Source organism: Aquarana catesbeiana, linkage group LG01 (genome assembly GCF_042186555.1).
Source record: "Aquarana catesbeiana isolate 2022-GZ linkage group LG01, ASM4218655v1, whole genome shotgun sequence".
Taxonomy (NCBI): Eukaryota; Metazoa; Chordata; class Amphibia; order Anura; family Ranidae; genus Aquarana; species Aquarana catesbeiana.
Window position 1 is genome coordinate 652,737,894 of NC_133324.1, and position 19,635 is coordinate 652,757,528.

General features: G+C 38.5%; 1 protein-coding gene across 2 annotated transcripts in view; it reads right to left on the reverse strand.

Annotated features, from left to right (window-relative positions):
* Positions 1-19,111, reverse strand: part of LOC141110123 (alcohol dehydrogenase 1-like) — a 35,702-nt gene extending 16,591 nt beyond the window's left edge. The window contains exons 1-6 of one of the 2 annotated variants that reach the window (XM_073601342.1): positions 18,967-19,025; positions 15,935-15,958; positions 12,029-12,130; positions 11,405-11,546; positions 6,322-6,409; positions 724-943 (exon numbers count right to left, since the gene is read on the reverse strand). In XM_073601342.1, coding sequence (XP_073457443.1) covers positions 724-943; positions 6,322-6,409; positions 11,405-11,546; positions 12,029-12,130; positions 15,935-15,958; positions 18,967-18,984 — 594 coding nt within the window. In that variant the 5' untranslated portion in view covers positions 18,985-19,025. Of the gene's footprint in view, positions 1-723; positions 944-6,321; positions 6,410-11,404; positions 11,547-12,028; positions 12,131-15,934; positions 15,959-18,966 lie in introns of both variants that reach the window. The other variant, XM_073601349.1, reaches the window with a different exon arrangement.
* Between the last annotated feature and the right edge of the window lie 524 nt (positions 19,112-19,635).

Genomic DNA, 19,635 nt, shown 5'->3' on the forward strand with positions numbered 1-19,635 from the left:
AAACGCAGTGCATTTGCCTGCACCTGATCACATGGTACAAATGGACCATGCAATCCGGTTGAAGTGCAGTTCCAAAATAGGTGCTGCACTACTTTTGTGCAATGAGGCACAATTTGAGCCCATTCAAAATGAATGGGCCCAAATCACAGCGCACTGAATTAAGGCTAAGTGTACCTGTCACATCTGTGTAGTGATGGCTGTCATGGATCTGGAAGTGTCAGTGATGACAGGAGACTGAATTACACAATCAGATATCTGAACTCAGGGGCAGATCCGGGGGGGGGCGGCAAAATGAGGTTTCGCCCGCCTAGGGTGTCAAATATCCTTGCACCAGCCCTGCTTAACCCTAACTTTTTACAATCTCCAGTTTTAATAAATCTCCTCCACAATAAATCAAACAGGTCTAAACATTGTAGAAAAGATCTCAGGAGAGATCCTTTGTGATCATGATCTGTTTGATCTGTTTGGTTGGAAAATCATCACTCACCCTTGCAACACTAGGATGGTTTTTGGTACTTTGGTATTTTTTTTATACATTATATATTGTTATATGTAACCCATTGGTTTGATATGCCAAACATTTTTTTATGTGTACTTTATACATTTATGTGTCAAATTCTTGTACAATCAATTGATATTTTATAACTTTTGTATTATGCCTCATTTAAAGTGCCATGGGTGAATATTGGTTGTATGTAGGTCTAAAAATTGATACGTTTTTACTTTGGCAGTATTGACAGCTGCTCCATATCCGGTGGGAAAACCACATCCGAAAAGACAAGCCTTCTCCATGGGTGCTCTGTCATCAATCTTCGCAACAGCCCCAGCTGGCATCACAATATATTCCGAAAAGGTGCTGGTCCATACAAAATGATCCACAACTTTTCCCTTGCACGAAAACCTTGATGTCTTGTCAAGCAGTGTAGTCTGTGGTTCATAGAAGCTGTATTTAAAATAAAATAGGAAACAAAGAGTCATAAACTATTTCTCATTTACAAGTGCAATGGGGTTTTATACTTTACCCACAGAATAAACTTTTAGACAGTTAAAGATTCACTCTAGCCAAAACTTGTGTTTGTAGGTTTGGGTGCAGTAGGTAAGAATAAGAACCCTTTCAAGTGTTTGTTACTGTCTGAGGCCACTTGTCACCTCCTGTAACAGCACCAACATTGTTTCTTTCTCCTATGGGGCAGAGATAGCAATTCAATTCTGTAAGGAACTCTAAATGTATTACCCTACTTCTCTACCAAGAAGGTCTTTTTATTGCTATCCATGTTCCTTTTGGAGATTTTATTGCTATCAATATCCCTTTTGGAGATTCTTTTGTCACGGGATAGTACCAGGACAGTAGCTGAGGTGTAATGTCACCATTTGGACCACAGGGAGCAGTATAAACTGTATAACATTTCCTCATGTTAATAAACGTTTTATTTGGAGATACCCTTTAATAAAGAAAACAACTTTAATTCTGTATGGTGGTGGGCAAGCAAAATATTGATATGGTATGTTTTTCATAGTTTCTGTCAGAACTAAACCCAAATACAAAAATGTAATATATTAAAGCTTTCCAATCATTTGGTGTAGTGGCTGCAATAGTTATCTTTATTTTCAGGCTTTTTTTCCTTTATTTTCAACTGGTAGTCCAGTTAGCAGCACACTTCCTGTCCCTGGGTGGCTACTTTTACTCCTCCACTATATCTAAGGAAAGAGCCTTGGCTGCCACTAGAAATTACATTTGCATGCATGCTTTGTAGATTTGGTAGATTTAGCTGTGCCATCCACCCCCCCCCCCCATGCCGTGGCTCTACATTGCTGGATGATTTGATTGACTGTGGCATGGGGGGGGGGGGGGTGGATGGCACGGCTAAATCTACCATTTAATTTTCCCGATTCATGAATCACAAATATTTACAGATTTGCATTTGCCACAAAGCATGCAAACGCAATTTCTAGTGGCAACCAAGGCTCTCTCCATAGATATAGTGGAGGAGTAAAAGTAGCCACCCAGGGACAGGAAGTGTGCTGCTAACTGGACTACCAGTTGAAAATAAATTTGTGGCATATTCTGCGAACATGTCCAAAAAAACTACAACAGGTGAACCTTAAAGCAATCCCCCTTGAAGTAAATTCTCTCCAAGTTTAAGTCTAATAGGCAAGGAATTGTTATACAAAATAGCATAGCGAGCTGATCTCTGCCAGGAAAAATGTGCACCAATTCCTTGCCTGTTAGACTTAAACTTGGAGAGATTTTACTTCAAGGGGGATTGCTTTAAAGGTCACCTGTTAAATCAAATAAGATTTGTCTATCACTAGCTGCCACCCAGGCTGGAACTCAAACTTGTCTGCCTTTGTTCATCTCCATTACATTTAGATTAATGGAATTAGCAGTTTATACAAAAGAGATCAGGATGTTTGGGCTTTCTTTTCAGCTGATGGTGGCAATATACAGTATGTAACTATATGTATTGGAATTATCAAGAACTGTTTGTGCCTGTTCTCCATCTTATAGGCTTAATTAAGGACACTTAAGAAGTATTGCAAGATGGCGATTATATCCTGCACACACCCAAGCGTTGTTTTTCTTTCTTATAACTATATATGGTAATATTCTAAGATTGTAAGGTTTGCTGACGCAGACAATAATGTTAAGTCCCTTAACTTCCTCTTTTCACTACTATTAAAGGCTGAGCCCGTGGTTACCGGGTGTGACTCCTCGCTTGAATCTATGCATGTAAGGATCTCACCCGTATGTATCGATACTTATGAATAAAGCCTCTTCCTTGCTTTGAACAGGGAGTCTTGATCTAAGGTGACCAGGAGATTTTATCTGACATCTGGGGTCTCCTCTAGAATCCGACCATCAGGTGCCATTATCCGTGGACCTCCAGTTGGTTGGTGAGTAATCTGAAAATATTCACCCATGAAAGACCCCCTGTCAGATTGACCATAAACAGGGGCCAATCGGAGAATGGATATTTGGTCCGAGGTCCAGATCCATAACCCGTAGATCTTGTCCTCCCTCTCCGAGTAAGGTAAAAACATTTTCTTTGGTTTATGATTCTAGGGGAAATAGTGTTATCTTGTGGTCTTTGTATTGCGGTAATTTTCCTATGTATGATATTGATAGTGATAGATAAGCTTGTTTTTCTTTGTGTTCTTTTTTTGTTTAATAGCGTTAATTGAAGAGTAAGGATACTGGTGAACCCAGTAGGATTCTATAGAGGGAATCTCTGGGGTGCTGAAGACAGGGCCATCTGGACCGGGGCCAAGGTAACTAGAACTGAGTCCTCTGCCTAGGTAGAAAAAGACAGTTTTGTCACAACAGAAGAGATATTGTGAGTCAGCGCTGTATTGGAATTGTCCGGACATCTAAGTGCACTTCCTCTTTTGTGTGTGTGCACGCGCAATGTGTGTATGTGAGTGATGCCATATCGATACTTATGAATAAAGCTTCTTCCTTGCTTTGGGCCAGGAGTCTTGATTGATCTAAGGTGACCAGGAAATTTTCCTGACAATATGATCAAATGATTTTTCACAGAATCTGATTATTTGATTAGGTCAAATTACTGTGCCATTGATTGATTTCAAGCAAAACTGATTGCTTTTTTAAAATTATTCTAAGCAGTCTTGAATGGAAATTTGATTGTAGGAATCAATGTGATTGTAAAGTGTATGGCACATTGAACATTCTTTTCAATCTTCAATCACACAGTAAATCTATTGAAAATACAATCATATTTAATATCATTCCATGTCTGTTTTCAAGTTGGTTAAGCTTTAAATTAAAACAGATTTAGCCCAGGTTCACACTGGTGCGGGATTGAAATTGTGCAGGTTCAGCTGAACTCGCACAATTTCATTCCCACATGTCAGTCTGACGATTTCAGAGGCATGTGTGCAGTTTCCCTCACAGATGTCTATTGAAATCGTACCTGAAATCGCCAAAAGTAGTACAGCAACTATTTTTGGGAATCTGTGCGGCGCCGCAAAGTCGGCATCGTACCAATTCAGTTGCTTCCATTGCGGGCAATAGCTGCCAATTTGGCATGCAATTTAACATGTCAAATTGCATACCAAATCGCATCAATGTGAACCAGGGCTAAGGCAGTGACTTTTAAGGCCAAATCATGTGTGCATTACTTTACCGCACATTAACGCATGTTACGTGCATTAGTGCATTGCAGAGTCACTCATTTTAGTTTCAAAACACACCACAAATTTAAAATGATTGTAAGGCTGGGTTCACACTTTTGCAATGCGAATTCCGCATCCAATTCGCATAGCATGAGATTGTGACCGGCTCTCTTTGGAGCCTGTTCACACATCTCCAGAGCGGCTCCGGAATGAATAAGAGCTGGGGGGAGGAGAAGCAGCAGAACACTGAGATTCCCAGTGACAGGCTGTGCAGCAGGGGCATGTCAGGACAAGTCTGATCATTGGAGGAGAGCACACTGAGTTCCCAGCATAGCTAGAGAACTGACCACGGTGTGCTCTCCTGCTTAGTGTGGTAAATTTTTATTAGGAAAGCAAGGGGACTGGTGGGAACCCCAGGGATTTCACACAAAAGAAGCAATACAACGAGAACAGGATACTTTCTCATACAAGTACACGGTACAGCAGGCACATATCAGGAATATGAAGTGTTGGGGTAACAAACGCTTTAACAACCTAAACGAAAAAGAATAAAACTGACCTCAAATCATTAAAATGTCCATTCCAATTGAAAACTGTGGTCTTTTTAATTTTTTTCTTCTATACACGTGAAAGACATCCACTTAAGGATAAGTTCACCTTTACAAAAGATAATGATAAATGCACATTTTTTTGCATGTAAGCCTGCAAAGCATTGCACACATGATAATGCCACGGTCCTGCATACTGTCTGTGTAGCTGCCTCCCTGTACCTCCGATACAGGCAGGCAATTGCTCAATTACAATGAACTATCTAGAGAACTCAACAGTGCCCTCATAGTTCATTGAGAAATACAAGCCAACAGCCACAAAGGATGTTGGTATTTGTAGTTTATTGATTTACAGGGATCTGAGAATCAATGACATGGCCATGTGGGCGGAGCCACGCACAGCCACGCTCTCTTTGAATTGTGACAGCAAGTGCCAGGAGAAGATCCCCAGCTCGCTGTCACAAGGAGGGGGGCAATCGGGGGTAGAGGGGTCTGATGCTGAACATGTTACTCCCTAAATATGAGTGTAACATGTTCAGAAAGGTGAATAAATATGTATCCATGTACTAAAAGGTTTGTGTTTGTATGTTGTTTTTAATCATTTACATATTTTCATATACAGCCTCTACTTCCTTTGGACCTTTCTGAGTTTCTAATCTCAATGCAATAAATGAGAAAGAGAGTTTTTTTTTTCTTTTAAGGAGTTTGGCATTCCCATACAAGTTTATTATAATTTAAAACCTGCTTGAAGCAGGTCAGTGCAGGCCAGAAGTAGGTCAACTGCAGGTAAAATGCACCCATTCATAAATTCTGAATGATCTCAGTGTCTGAAACTTTTGGTTGAGCAGTTGAGCTATGTTTTTACCATCTCCAAACGACTCCCCCTTATGCCCTGTACACACGGTCAGATTTTCCAACGGAAAATGTGTGATAGGACCTTGTTGTCGGAAATTCCGACCGTGTGTAGGCTCCATCACACATTTTCCATCGGATTTTCCGACACACAAAGTTTGAGAGCAGGATATAAAATTTTCCGACAACAAAATCCGTTGTCGGAATTTCCGATTGTGTGTACACAAATCCGACGCACAAAGTGCCACGCATGCTCAGAATAAATAAAGAGATGAAAGCTATTGGCTACTGCCCCGTTTATAGTCCCGACATTTTACGTTTTACGCCACCGCGTTCAGAATGATCGGATTTTCCGACAACTTTGTGTGACCGTGTGTATGCAAGACAAGTTTGAGCCAACATCCGTCAGAAAAAATCCTAGGATTTTGTTGTCGGAATGTCTGATCAATGTCCGACCGTGTGTACGGGGCATTAAAGTGATATTAAACCCAAAAACAAAACATTTATTTTGAAGTTAACCAATTCTTAAATGTAGTGGTTGAATTAATTTTCTTTTTTGTTAGGCTTTCCCCTTTTGTTTGACACATGTGATCTATCCTTTACCCCTTCCTCAAAAATTAATTTAGAAAGAGTAATTTTTTTTGATCTGCAACATTTTTTGCATCTACAGTATGTGGGAACACCTATACAATAGTTCCTCGTGAAATTAAAAGCATCCCGATTAACAGCAAATTTACTCAACTTCCCAATAACACACATAAAAGTTTGCTGTTTCTTGAGTACTTACTGTGACTTAAAGCAATAATTACTTCGTTCATTTAGACAAGAGCTGCACTTTTTGCACTGAGGAAGACAGAGTGGAATAACTTTATCTCCTAAAACAAGAAAATTATTACAGTTTCAAAATGTGTTATTAACTTTCTATGATGCATTTATTATGTAAAAAATACAGTATATGTTCATCAGAGTACATATTGTTCCTCATTAAATTGTACCTAACAATATATTGTAAAATACTGTTCAAGCTTTAATGCACTGGTATCAGAATGGAATATATATATATAGTGCCTTGAAAAAGTATTCATATCCCTTGAAATTTTCCACATTTTGTCACGTTACACCCAAAAACGTAAATGTATTGTATTGAGATTTTATGTGATAGACCAACACAAAGTGGCATATAATTGTGAAATGGAAGGAAAATGATAAATGGTTTTCAACATTTTTTCCAAATACTGTAAATATGTGAAAAGTGTGGCGTGCATTTGCATTCAGCCCCCCTGAGTCAATACTTTGTAGAACCACCTTTCACTGCAATTACAACTGTAATTATTTTTGGGTATGTCTCTACCAGCTTTGCACATCTAGAGAGAATTTTCTGCCCATACTTCTTTGCAAAATAGCTCAAGCTCTGTCAGATTGGATGGAGAGGGTCTGTGAACAACAATTTTCAAGTCTTGCCATAGATTCTCACTTGGATTTAGGTCTGGACTTTGACTGGCCCATTCTAACACATTAATATGCTTTTGATCTAAACCATTCCATTGTAGCTCTGGCTGTATGTTTAGGGTCGTTGTCCTGCTGGAAGCTGAACCTCCGCCCCGTCTCAAGTCTTTTGCACACTCTAACAGGTTTTCTTCTAAGATTGCCCTGTATTTGGCTCCATCCATCTTCAGATCAACTCCGACCAGCTTACCTGCCCCTGCTGAAGAAAAGCATCCCCACAATATGATGCCGCCACCATCATTTTTCACTTTAGGGATGGTGTGTTCAGGGTGATGTGCAGTATTAGTTTTCCGCCACACTTAGCATTTTGCTTTTAGGTCAAAAAGTTACATTTTTGGTCTCATGTGACCAGAGCATCTTCTTCCACATGTTTGCTGTGTCCCCCACATGGCTTCTCGCAAACTGCAAACATGACTTCTTATGGCTTTTTTTCAACAATTGCTTTCTTCTTGCCACTCTTCCATAAAGGCCAGATTTGTGGAGTGAACAACCAATAGTTGTCCTGTGGACAGATTCTCCCACCAGAGCTGTGGATCTCTGCAGTTCCTCCAGAGTTACCAAGGGGCCTCTTGGCTACTTCTCTGGTTTATGCTCACTAAGGTTCACTAAGGTTCTCTATTTAACCTCTGAGGGCTTCACAGAACAGCTGTATTTATACTGAGATTAAATTACACACAGGTGGACTATATTTACTAATTACAGTGCCTTGCAAAAGTATTCACCCACTTGGCATTTTTCGTGTTTTCTTGCCTCACAACCTGGAATTAACATGGATTGTTTGAGGATTTGCATCATTTAATTTACAGAACATGCCCACAACTTTGAAGATGTTTTTTTTATTGTGAAGCAAATAACAAATAGGACAAAATAACAGAAAAAGTCAGTGCATAACTATTCACCCCCCTAAAGTCAATACTTTGCAGAGCCACCTTTTGTGGCTATCACAGCTCCAAGTCACTTTGGATAAGTCTCTATGAGCTTGCCACATCTTACCACTGGGATTTTTGCCCATTCTTCCTTGCAAAACTGCTCCAGCTCCTTGGATGGTTTGCTATTTCTGAACAGCAATTTTTAAGTCTGACCACAGATTTGCTATTGGATTGAGGTCTGGGCTTTGACTAGGCCATTCCAACACATTTACATATTTCCCCTTAAACCACTCAAGTGTTGCTTTAGCAGTGTGTTTGGGGTCATTGTCCTGCTGGAAGGTGAACCTTCATCCTAGCCTCAAATCACACACATCCCCACAGCATGATGCTGCTACCACCATGTTTCACTGTGGGGATGGTGTTCTTTGGGTGATGTGTTGGGTTTGTGCCAGACATAGCGTTTTCTTTAATGGCCAAAAAGTTAAATTTTGTCTCATCAGACCAGAGCACCTTCCTCCATACATTTTGGGAGTCTCCCACATGCCTTTTCGCAAACTCAAAATGTGCCATTTTGTTTTTTACTGAAAGTAATGGCTTTCTTCTGGCCACTCTGCCATAAAGCCCAACTCTATGGAGCGTACGGCTTATTGTCGCCCTATGTACAGATACTCTAGTCTCTGCTGTGGAACTCTGCAACTCCTCCAGGGTTACCTTAGGTCTCTGTGCTTCCTCTCTGGTTAATGCCCTCCTTGCCCGGTCCGTGAGTTTTGGCGTGCGGCTGTCTCTTGGCAGGTTTGCTGTTGTGCCATATTCTTTCCATTTGGTTATGATAGATTTGATGGTGCTCCTATGGATCATCAAAGATTTGGATATTTTTTAATAACCTAACCCTGACTTGTACTTCTCAATAACATTGCCCTTACTTGTTTGCAGAGTTCCTTGGTCTTCATGGCAGTGTTTGGTTAGTGGTGCCTCTTGCTTAGGTGTTTCAGCCTCTGGGGCCTTTCAAAAATGTGTGTATATGTAATGACAGATCACGTGACACTTAGATTGCACACAGGTGAACATCATTTTACGAAGTATGTGACTTCTGAAGGTAATTGGTTGCACCAGAGTTTTTTATGGGCTTCATAACAAAGGGGGTGAATACATACGCACATGCCAATTATCATTTTTTTTATTTCTGAAAAATAGTTTTATGTATATATTTTTCTAATTTTACTTCACCAACTTAGACTATTGTGTTCTGATCCATCACATATAATTCAGATTAAAAAAACATTGAACTAAAGGCTGTAATGTAACAAAATAGGTAAAAAGCCAAGGGGGTGAATACTTTTGCAAGGCACTGTAGGTGACTTCTGAAGGCAATTGATTCCACTAGATTTTAATAATGGGTATCAGAGTAAAGGGGGCTGAATAAAAATGTATGCCACACTTTTCAGATATTTATTTGTAAAAAACTTTGAAAACCATTTATCATTTTTCTTCCACTTCACAATTATGTGCCACTTTGTGCTAGTCTATCACATACAATCCCAATAAAAATACATTTACATTTTTGGTTGCAACATGACAAAATGTGGAAAATTTCAAGGGGTAGGAATACTTTTTCAAGGCACTGTATATATATATATATATATATATATATATATATATATATATATATATGTAGTGCGCACCTACATACTTTTAGGTAGGTGACCTTTCTTGTGAGCTTTCTATGACAGGTACATTTCTGATGCTATTACAGCAGGCCTGTTTTGTTGATTTCCATATTTGAGTGACAGGTAGTTTATGTGTTGGTCTCGGCCAATCATTAATTTGCTTGGTAATCCCGGGACTCTCATATAAAAGCGGGGTTACATGGTACCCGGGGAGTTTGAGTCCAGTCCTTCTCTGAGGAGCGAGAGAGCCAGCCGGGCTCCCGGAGGGGAGGTTTTCCCCTCCGGGGAGCCAACGGAGCTTCACCTTAGTGAGTAGGGTGGAGGTCCAATCCTCATGGAGGAACAGATGACATCTTACAGCATGTAGCCGTGGATGTCGTAGGCCGCCCCTGCGGGGAGGGAAGCGGGCCACAAAGAGGAACTAAGAATCATTGCGGATGAAGTAGCAACAAAACGGAAGGAAACTGGGCGATTGATCGTTTATGAGTGGCACATGGACTATTGATCACGTGAGTGAAAGCCCAAGGGAAGGGTGCTACCAGAGACTGAGGGTTGTTGGTGCACAAGTCAGTGAGATGGGCAGTAATGGCCTATGACTTTGAGTTCAGCATTGCCCCGGGATTCCAATCAGTCAAGCAGGAGGAGTTATTCAGAGTGGCTCTCCTTTAGCTTAATTTGGAAGTACCATGTCGGTGGGAAGTAGTGGTAAAGAGGTAGCGATGAAGCTGCAAGTACACATATAGAGAGATGGATCGCTCCTTTTAAAGTCATCCAGATGAAGAAGTTATTCAGAGTGACTCTTTATCAACTCATTCTCTATCAAATCTACTTCCATCTTCCCTGATCGAAAAGATCATTTAAAATGATTTCCTGACTATCCACAATTGTTCATAGATTTTCCTGTAAGAACCATTGAAAGATGACAAGGTAACCAAAAGAGCATCTCAATGGAAGTCCTTCTTCCATCCCAGTTTATGTTGATGAATAAAGCATTAAGAAAAAAGCACTAATGACTGTGACTTTTAAATCTATGGGCTACGAGGGTTGAGTAGTAAACGTGAATTACGGATATAGCAAATATTCAGCCGCTCCTTCAGGGGTAAGCGCTATATATATATATATATATATATATATATATATATATATATATGTTATATATATATATATATATATATATATATATATATATATATATATATATACTGTATATGATAATATACACAGTATCAGGCACACAAAAAGTAACAACATATATAATTCAAAGGGCAACCAACCGACAATGTACTATGAGCAAAGCTTATTCCACAATGCAATTTAATGTATATGTTTAGACAGAGACCCCTAGGTATTAGTTAGATTGAATCAGTCTATTTAAACTACACTTGTCATTACAGAAGTATGGGACCTAGCTTTGACAACCTCCTTTTGAAAAGGCTAGATGCTTGGCAGTGTATGAGAAAACCAGCTTGGCAGTGCATAACCTTCAAACTGTTCCAGATTCCACGGGACTGTCCCGTCAATTAAATCTCTTAGTCCTTAGATCCGGACTGGAGTCCTGGAGCCTCAGTGCCAGAATGAGTTCCAATACTGGGCTCTACTCTACCTTGCATGGTATGCCAGTGTACGGCACCCAGGGCACCTGCCCCGTGTCTTCTGCAAGGTGCCCTGGGTCTTAGTTGCAGTGATCACCCACTTTATTTTTATGACAACCAGCTGATGAGGAGAGATGCCAGCTACCTGTCATAATAATACACCTCAGAGCCATGGGCAGCTTCCCCTAGGCTCCTCCTCCACTCTGATGTGTATCCATAAGAAGAGTAGTCAATACCTGGTTTTAATCCAGTTACTCCTTTTCCAACACTTTCAATTATTCCAGCTCCTTCATGGCCGAAAATAACAGGAAAATTCAACCCTGGCAATTCACTACGGATTGCATGGTCATCTGTCCGACAAATTCCGGTGCTTACCATCTAAGCATAATAGAAACCAAAATAAAGAAAAATTTTAGGATTTAGAAAAAAATAACAAAAAAATAATTTGATTACCAAATGAATGTACTATAAATATACATTTCCAGAAACTGTGGAGTGTTTGGCTAACATTAGAATTACCACAGAATACGTTCTATAGATGTAAATAGATTTCTGAGCAAAAAAAAAAAAACAAAACAAATTTAAAGGGCAATGAGATGGACAAAATGCTGTTAAAAAAATAATCCCACATTATTTATCTCCAAAGCAGCTGTGCTCTGGTCTTTCAACAGAGAAAGACGAAAGACAGAGGAGTAGGCCATAAACAAATCATGAGCTTGGAAAAAGGGAAGGATGCTGAGTAGGGTGGTGACCTCTTATATACTGTATGTGTGTGTGTGTATGTGTTGAGGAGTGAGGGTTGTTCCACTGCAGAAAGGGAAAAGAATAGATAAAAAAATGTAAAAAAGATAAAATGTTACCTTAATCCGAACTTCTTCTGCTTTTGGTGGTTGCACCTCGATCTCCTCAATTGACAGTGGCTGATTTGGGGCCCAAGCCACAGCCGCTTTGCATTTTATAACCTATAAACAAAACATACATTCAACTAATGAGATCAGTACAGGTGCTGTTTTACTATATGGTACTACAAGAAATTGGTGGGTTTATTTGTTACAATGATGGAAAGAGCTATTTTCAACCCTTTTGTTGCCGTAGTCCTTTTTGTTTTTCACACATACTAAAATGCACATATTTTATATATTAAAGGCACTTACAACATTATGAATTGCCTGAGAGCAAAGGCCTTGTAGAATAAAATTGTGATTGACATTATTTATGTCACATGATTTTAAGCATCAAATCTATATTTTCAGTAAAAATCACACTCATATTATGTTTTAGTTTATGAGGTTGTGTCGGGCAAATAGATACCAAATTTGTCAAACCATAAAACAGTCCACACCTGCTAAACAGCGGAAAATGACTGTATCTAAAATTGACCGCTTTAAAGTCTCTACATGTTATCAGTTTAGTGTTAACCATGAATGATAGCTCTAGAACTATTACCCTCACTGCAGTGTGCGCACTAGGCATGGGCCTGATGTTCGAGTCAAACGTAAGTTTGTAAGATCTAACATCGGGTGTTCACCTGTTTGCTGAACAGCGAACATTATGCGGTGTTCGCGGCAAATTCGAAAGCCGCAGAACACCGTTAAAGTCTATGGGACACTAGCATGAAAAACCAAAAGTGCTAATTTTAAAGGCTTATATGCAAGTTATTGCCATAAAAAGTGTGTGGGGACCAGGGTCCTGCCCCAGGGGACATGCATCAATGCAAAAAAAAGTTTTTAAAACGGACGTTTTTTTTAGGAGCAGTGATTTTAATAATGCTTAAAGTGAAACAAAAAAAATGAAATATTCCTTTAAATATCGTGCCTGGGGGTGTCCTTAGTATGCATGTAAAGTAGCACATCTTTCCAGTGTTTAGAACAATATCACAGCAAAATGAAATTTCTAAAGGAAAAAATCTAACTTAAAACTGCTTGCGGCTGTAATGAATTGTCGGATCCCCCCAATATAGATAAAAATCATTAAAAAAAATGGAATGGGAACCTGGGTCCTGCCCCAGGGGACATGTATCAATGCAAAAAAAAGTTTTAAAAACTGCAGTTTTTTCAGGAGCAGTGATCTTAATAATGCTTAAAGTGAAACAATAAAAATGAAATATTCCTTTAAATATCATGCCTGGGGGGTGTCTATAGTATGCCTGTAAAGTGGCATAGTTTTACCATGTTTAGAACAATACCACAGCAAAATGACATTTCTAAAGGAAATAATGATTTGTTGGATCCCGGCAATATAGATAAAAATCATTTAAAAAAATGACAGTAGACAAATTGTCCCAAATTGTCTACTGTCATTTTTACCATTTTGACACTCTTTTTGGTGAATGTGTAGGTGTAAAATGTACCCGATACCCATTCACATAGGTGGGGGGGTGGGATCTGGGGGTTCCCTTGTTAAAGGGGGCTTCGAGATTCCGATAAGCCCCCCCGCCCACAGACCCCCACAACCACCAGGCAAGGGTTGTGGGGATGAGGCCCAAGAGGGGGGGCTGCTCTCATCTCCCCCCTTTCCCTGTGGCCTGCCAGGTTGAGTGCTCGGATAAGGGTCTGGAATGGATTTTGGGGGGGCCCCTATGCCATTTTTTTATTTTGGCACAGGGTTCCCCTTAAAATCCTCTGAAGGGCCTGGTATGGATTTTGGGGGACCCCTACGCCATTTTTTTATTTGATGCAGGGTTCCCCTTAATATCCATACCAGACCCCTATGCCATTTTTTTTATTTGATGCAAGGTTCCCCTTAATATCCATACCAGACCTGAAGGGACTGGGGGGAACCCATGCCGTTTTTTTTCAATTATTTTTTATCTATAGTGCCGGGATCTGACAATACATTACAGCCGCATGCAATTTTAAATGACTTTTTTTCCTTTAGAAATTTCATTTTTCTGTGGTATTGTTCTAAACACGGGAAAGATGCACTATTTTACAGGCATACTAAGGACACCCCCCCAGGCACGATATTTAAAGGAATATCTCATTTTTATTGTTTCACGTTAAGCCTTATTAAAATCACTGCTCCTGAAAAAACTGACCTTTTTAAAACTTTTTTTTGCATTGATATCATGGAGATTGGCAATGGATGGATGATGCACAGATATATTCAAACGCTGGTGACACCACTCAATCCAGGACCACTAAATCAGCAACTCACTCAGCTGAAGCAAAGAGAGGTTTAGCTTCCAGCTAAGTGTCTTACGCTGCCCAGGGTCCATTGCCTATCACCACGATCTTCGGTGTAAGCAAAGGCCTTGGCTGGGCTATAGCCACATGCTGGTTTTGCTTGCCATCTGGTAAGCAAGTTTTTCTTGAGGTGGTGGCACACTTATTGAATGAACTCACTGTGGTGTTAATTGAAAAATTGATGAATATTATCCCACATTTTTTGCCATATGAGGGATGTTTTCCATTTCTACAATCAACTAATTGTTAATTGGACTTTATTAGCGTAGCTTCTTCTTTCTTATATGCTCATTAGGATGTTCCCAGACCACAAGAAAATGGCAGACGGCCGGGTATTCCAGTATAAGTAATGTATTGAGCTTAGCATATGGACACTAGGATGTCCTCAAACTATAAGAAAGTGGTGGACGGCCGAGTATTTAACTGACAGTTTCACCGTCTAATCAGCATCCCCCTGAGGAAGATACGAATTTCCCTTGTATCTTCACATGTAGGGGAGGGGACAGGACGGTGCAGCAAGCAGCTGGTCTGCTCCACTGAAAACAGACATAAAACCTCAACCAAAACCCAGCGTTTTAAGGCACATTACAGATTGGTGTACTTAATGCACCTAACCCATGTGAGTACCGTGCACTGGGGCTTTTTTGTTTGTACAATAAAATTGTGTTAAATGGTATCACGCTATGGAGTCTCTTTCTACTGTTTGTATATGAGGATACAGCATCAGCGAGCAGTCTGGATCCATACAGCTAACTTATAATCCCTGAAGTGATTCATATGCGTGTTTGACCGAACTTAATTGTGAGGTCACACGCTCTAAGGTGAGCGGCCATTGCCTGAGGGTGGGGAGCACCTGAGTGTGGACACAGCAACACGTTGTTTTCATGTTTTTATGTAGTCACCATTATACCTTTAATAAGGACTATATACTGATTATGTTGGACTGATCTGCGTTTGATTAGAACATCACTGTTATATGCACTATAGCACTTTATGATTCATTTATAGGCACAGTAATACAAGTATCACTAATTAATACAAAATTTATTGAAAATTGTTTTTTTTTAAATACAATTGAATAAAAGCCACAATGGATCTATATACATAAATACTACATAAAGCCGCTTCTGTACAAGGCCATAATATTTGCAACGCGAGACTCGAAGGATGAAGACATCATTTCATAGTGGCAACAGTCCGGAGCGACTGACAGACAGCTGTTAAAGACGTTGGAAATTCAGCAGGGGTTTTGCTAGCCATGACAAATGTTTGAGTTTAAATCTGTATTTTTGTTATATAGTAATCACATTTCTCCGGACTGTTGCCACTATGGAATGACGTCTTCATCCTTCAAGTCTCGTGTTGCAAATATTATGGCCTTGTACAGCAGCGGCTTTATGTGGTATTTATGTATATAGATCCATTGTGGCTTTTATTCAATTGTATTTTAGAAAATAAAAAAAATTTGTTCAATAAATTTTGTATTAATGAGTGATCCTTGTATTACTGTGCCTATAAAGTCCAAAATCCCCTCTCCCCAATTTTTTCTATATTGTTCATAGGACGTGGCACATTTCTTACCTTCCTTGTATCCACAGTGCCACTCTGTGTGATGATACAAAAAAAATTTTCAATATGCTTATTATTTTTATTTTGTCTGTGGAATGTGACACTTAACACAGAATTTATCATCACAGCAATCAAAAAACTTTATATACAGTTTTGGAATATATTATAATTTTTGTTAGTTTATCACTTTTTTTATTATTATGATTATTATTATTATTTTTCTTATCATTGTAAAGTAGGCACTTTAAAAGTATTTGTTGGAACTAATGTTAGGAGATAGCGCAGCATAGCAATTTTCTATTTCTATTGTTTTCACACGACTTTATGGGAAGTGATCAGTGCTAGCAGCTGTCGCACTCATGTGTGTTTGAGCTTTGGTTTGGGGTGCACACTATAATACAATAGGCTGTGCACGCCTATGGTAAGAATACACATTATCCCAGTCTGCAATAGACGTAATTATGATAAAGAGTCATCAATGTTTTTTAACTGCAAGAAGAGACTTGCCCAGTTTAGTATGTGGTAAATGGGAATATAAAGTTAAAATTAACCACTTAAAGTGATTGTAAACGTTCATTTTTTGGGTTTTCATTTTTCTTTAAATAATAAACATGTCATACTTACCTTCTCTGTGCAATGATTTTGCACAGAGCAGCCCCCATCCTCCTCTTCTTGGAGGATGCAGAGAATACATTAAGGTAAAAAAGCTTCAGGATTTAGAACCACTCTGTGTTTTTGAATTGCCACCCATTCATGTAATTTTTACAAATACATTTCAATCTTTTTTAATCTATGAATTTTGCAGTAAAATAATACCTGGTGATCTAGCCAAGAAGGTTTTTGTTCAGATGCCTCCAGCTATAGGGTGACAACACTCCTGCATTGTCAACCTGTCACATGTAGTTCTAATAGAGACTTTAAGTGGCTATTGGAGTGTGTGTGTGTGTGTGTGTGTGGACAGGTCATGGCTGAAAAGACAATGCAAGAGATCAGCAGTATGAACGTGAATGTGGCATTCCCTGCAATTTTTGCCCATATATTCACAGAACACCTTTACACTACATTTTCACCGATGTGAAGAGGTGAATCTATATTTTAGATACATTTTAAAGTGTGAGAAATGAAGGAAAGTGTCCATTTTGCATACTATAGTAACATACTCCTTGTATCCCGTAGATTCTGAACAAAAACTTTCATTAAAATAATAACAAAAAAGATATGTAAGGAGTTGGATGAAGAACGAGGCATAACAGATTTTGATCATAAATTAACCAACCTTCTCGTAATTAATTAAGTGATTTTACTTACAAGTCATTAATTTGAATTTTGTGAAATCTCTATTTTTGCATGCAATGCATACAGTATTTAATATTAAAAACACTGTTTCTAACTACTAGCCCTACAGCCCTAGAATAGAAAAGGGAGGTGACTGACATTATGGAGGTGGAACGTTGGATCCACGACTTTGGATAAACATGAAAAAATTCAAAGATATCTAGGCCGGTTTGGTGTACTGTTCATATGAAATATTGGACAATGTGAAATATGGATAATTGATACCCTGTCCAAAAACGGGCAATCCCTTCAAGAGGTTATTTTTTTCATGTTAGGCGACTCATGTCTCGTGAGGTTTTAGCTTTATTGAGTATAGGCTGTGTAATTTTATTGCATAATATACTTGGTATTTGTCACAAGGCATGCACATTCCTTTAATGTCACTGAATAATGTGTAATTATTTTTTTTTTTTATCCTTTCTTTTTTATTTTTCCACTTTTTAGTGGATGGCATTTCTTTCTGTCTGCAACCTCTTAACATTGTACTGTATCCTAGTTTTGATACGACCTGGATTGCCTATTTTTGAACCTGTGAAGGGTGCTCCTCACAACCAGTTGTTCTTTGTACTGTATTATGCTATTGAATATACACGCCAGTGGTGACTTATGCAAGTGCATTATTGGTTATTTCCTTTGTGATACCTGTTTGTATCTTACTGTAGTTAAAAACCTAATAGAATTGATTATAAAAACGCCTTTGTTTCAAATGTCAAATGGCTCGATTTATAAAAGGGCTAAAATCTGCAACATAATCCCTTTTACAAATTAACCAATGCCATCTTTCTATACAAATAGAAAATAATTCCAATGGCAAAATATATAACAGAAGTTTTGTGAATTAACTTATATCTCCAAGGAAAGATATAACAAAATATTCTATTTTTTGTGCTAGTTTTAAAGATTTGTTTTCTGTTTTTTGCACCTGGTGATCTAGCCAGTAACACATTTTTTGTCTTAGGGTATCTCCACTTCACTGGAGAAGCAAAAGGGATACCTTTGGATAGCATCATCAATCTGAGGAGAGGGTTGTTTAAGATGCACTAGCAGATTTAGATGGATTTGATTAACAAATTAAAGTCAATCTCTCAGCCAATATTTTTTTTAACGTAGTTACAGCAGTCTTTTTTTTCCTTTGGGACAAGGGTTTTGCATGAATGAATAAAAGCTGACCATTGTAAGCACCTCTGTCAATGTTAAATGGTTTGTCTAAACCCTCTAACTTCCACTTTTGCTGGACATCTTGGTTTGTTAAAGGAAAATGAAAAAATAACAGACTTACTAGCAGAATTACCAGGGGGGAAATAAAGTAAAAAAAAAAAAAGAAAACCTATGCAGCCACCACATCAAAGAACTGGCAAGCTGCAATATAATACATTTTTGTTTGTGGGTTTAAAACTAGGTTTAACACAAATTCACTGGGTTGAATATTTACTGACATCACATTAAATTCTTTATACTTATGGCAAATGTTGCAGGGATAATGTGCTGGATGTACAGTCAATGCTTTATTATTGCGAATGTGTCTGGATTCCCCAAAATGTTATAAATAAAGCAAAATCTTATGGCAAATTTTGCAGGGATAGTATAATGAATGTACGGTCAGTGTCAGCTAGTTTATCATTGTGAATGTGACTGTATTCCCCAGAATGTTATAAATAAAGCAACAAATCTTGGAGGAATATACTAAAACTAAAAATCAAGTATCTTACCTTTCCTGCAGTGCTCATTGTTGAAATGTTCTCTTCTTGTCAGCTAGAGAAATGTTTATCCAACTTTTCATGTGTGCATTATTAAAGCTGCTTTCCAAGGTCATGCCCAATTAATACATGCAAAAACTTGCAACATACTGCATTGCATAATTTTCATTATTTGCAAGGATGACTATGGATTTTGCAGATAAATCTGTAAACATTAGACAACATATGCAGACTGGAGTATATTAATTTGTCTGATTAGATATTTGTTTCAAAGTTATAAGCTTTGCTTGATCAGTGTATTTTATTATATTAACAAGTTACCTGAGAATCAAAAGCAATACAGATCTGGCTAGTTGTAACTGTAACGTGTATACCTAATTGTAACACTGTCATAGTATATTTTAGAAACAAAGACAGTATAGGAGTTTAATGTGAAATAAGCTTAAGTATAGTTTGTTTCAAACAACAAATTGCATGCAGGGGAATAAAAACAGTAACATTCTCCTGCACATGAATGAATATTTGAAGCAAACTTAAAGTGGTTGTAAAGGCAGAAGGTTTTTTATCTAAAAGCGGAATTCCACCAAATTTTTTTTTTAAAGTCAGCAGCTACAAATACTGCAGCTACTGACTTTTAAAATATGGACACTTACCTGTCCAGCGCGCCCACGATGTCGACAT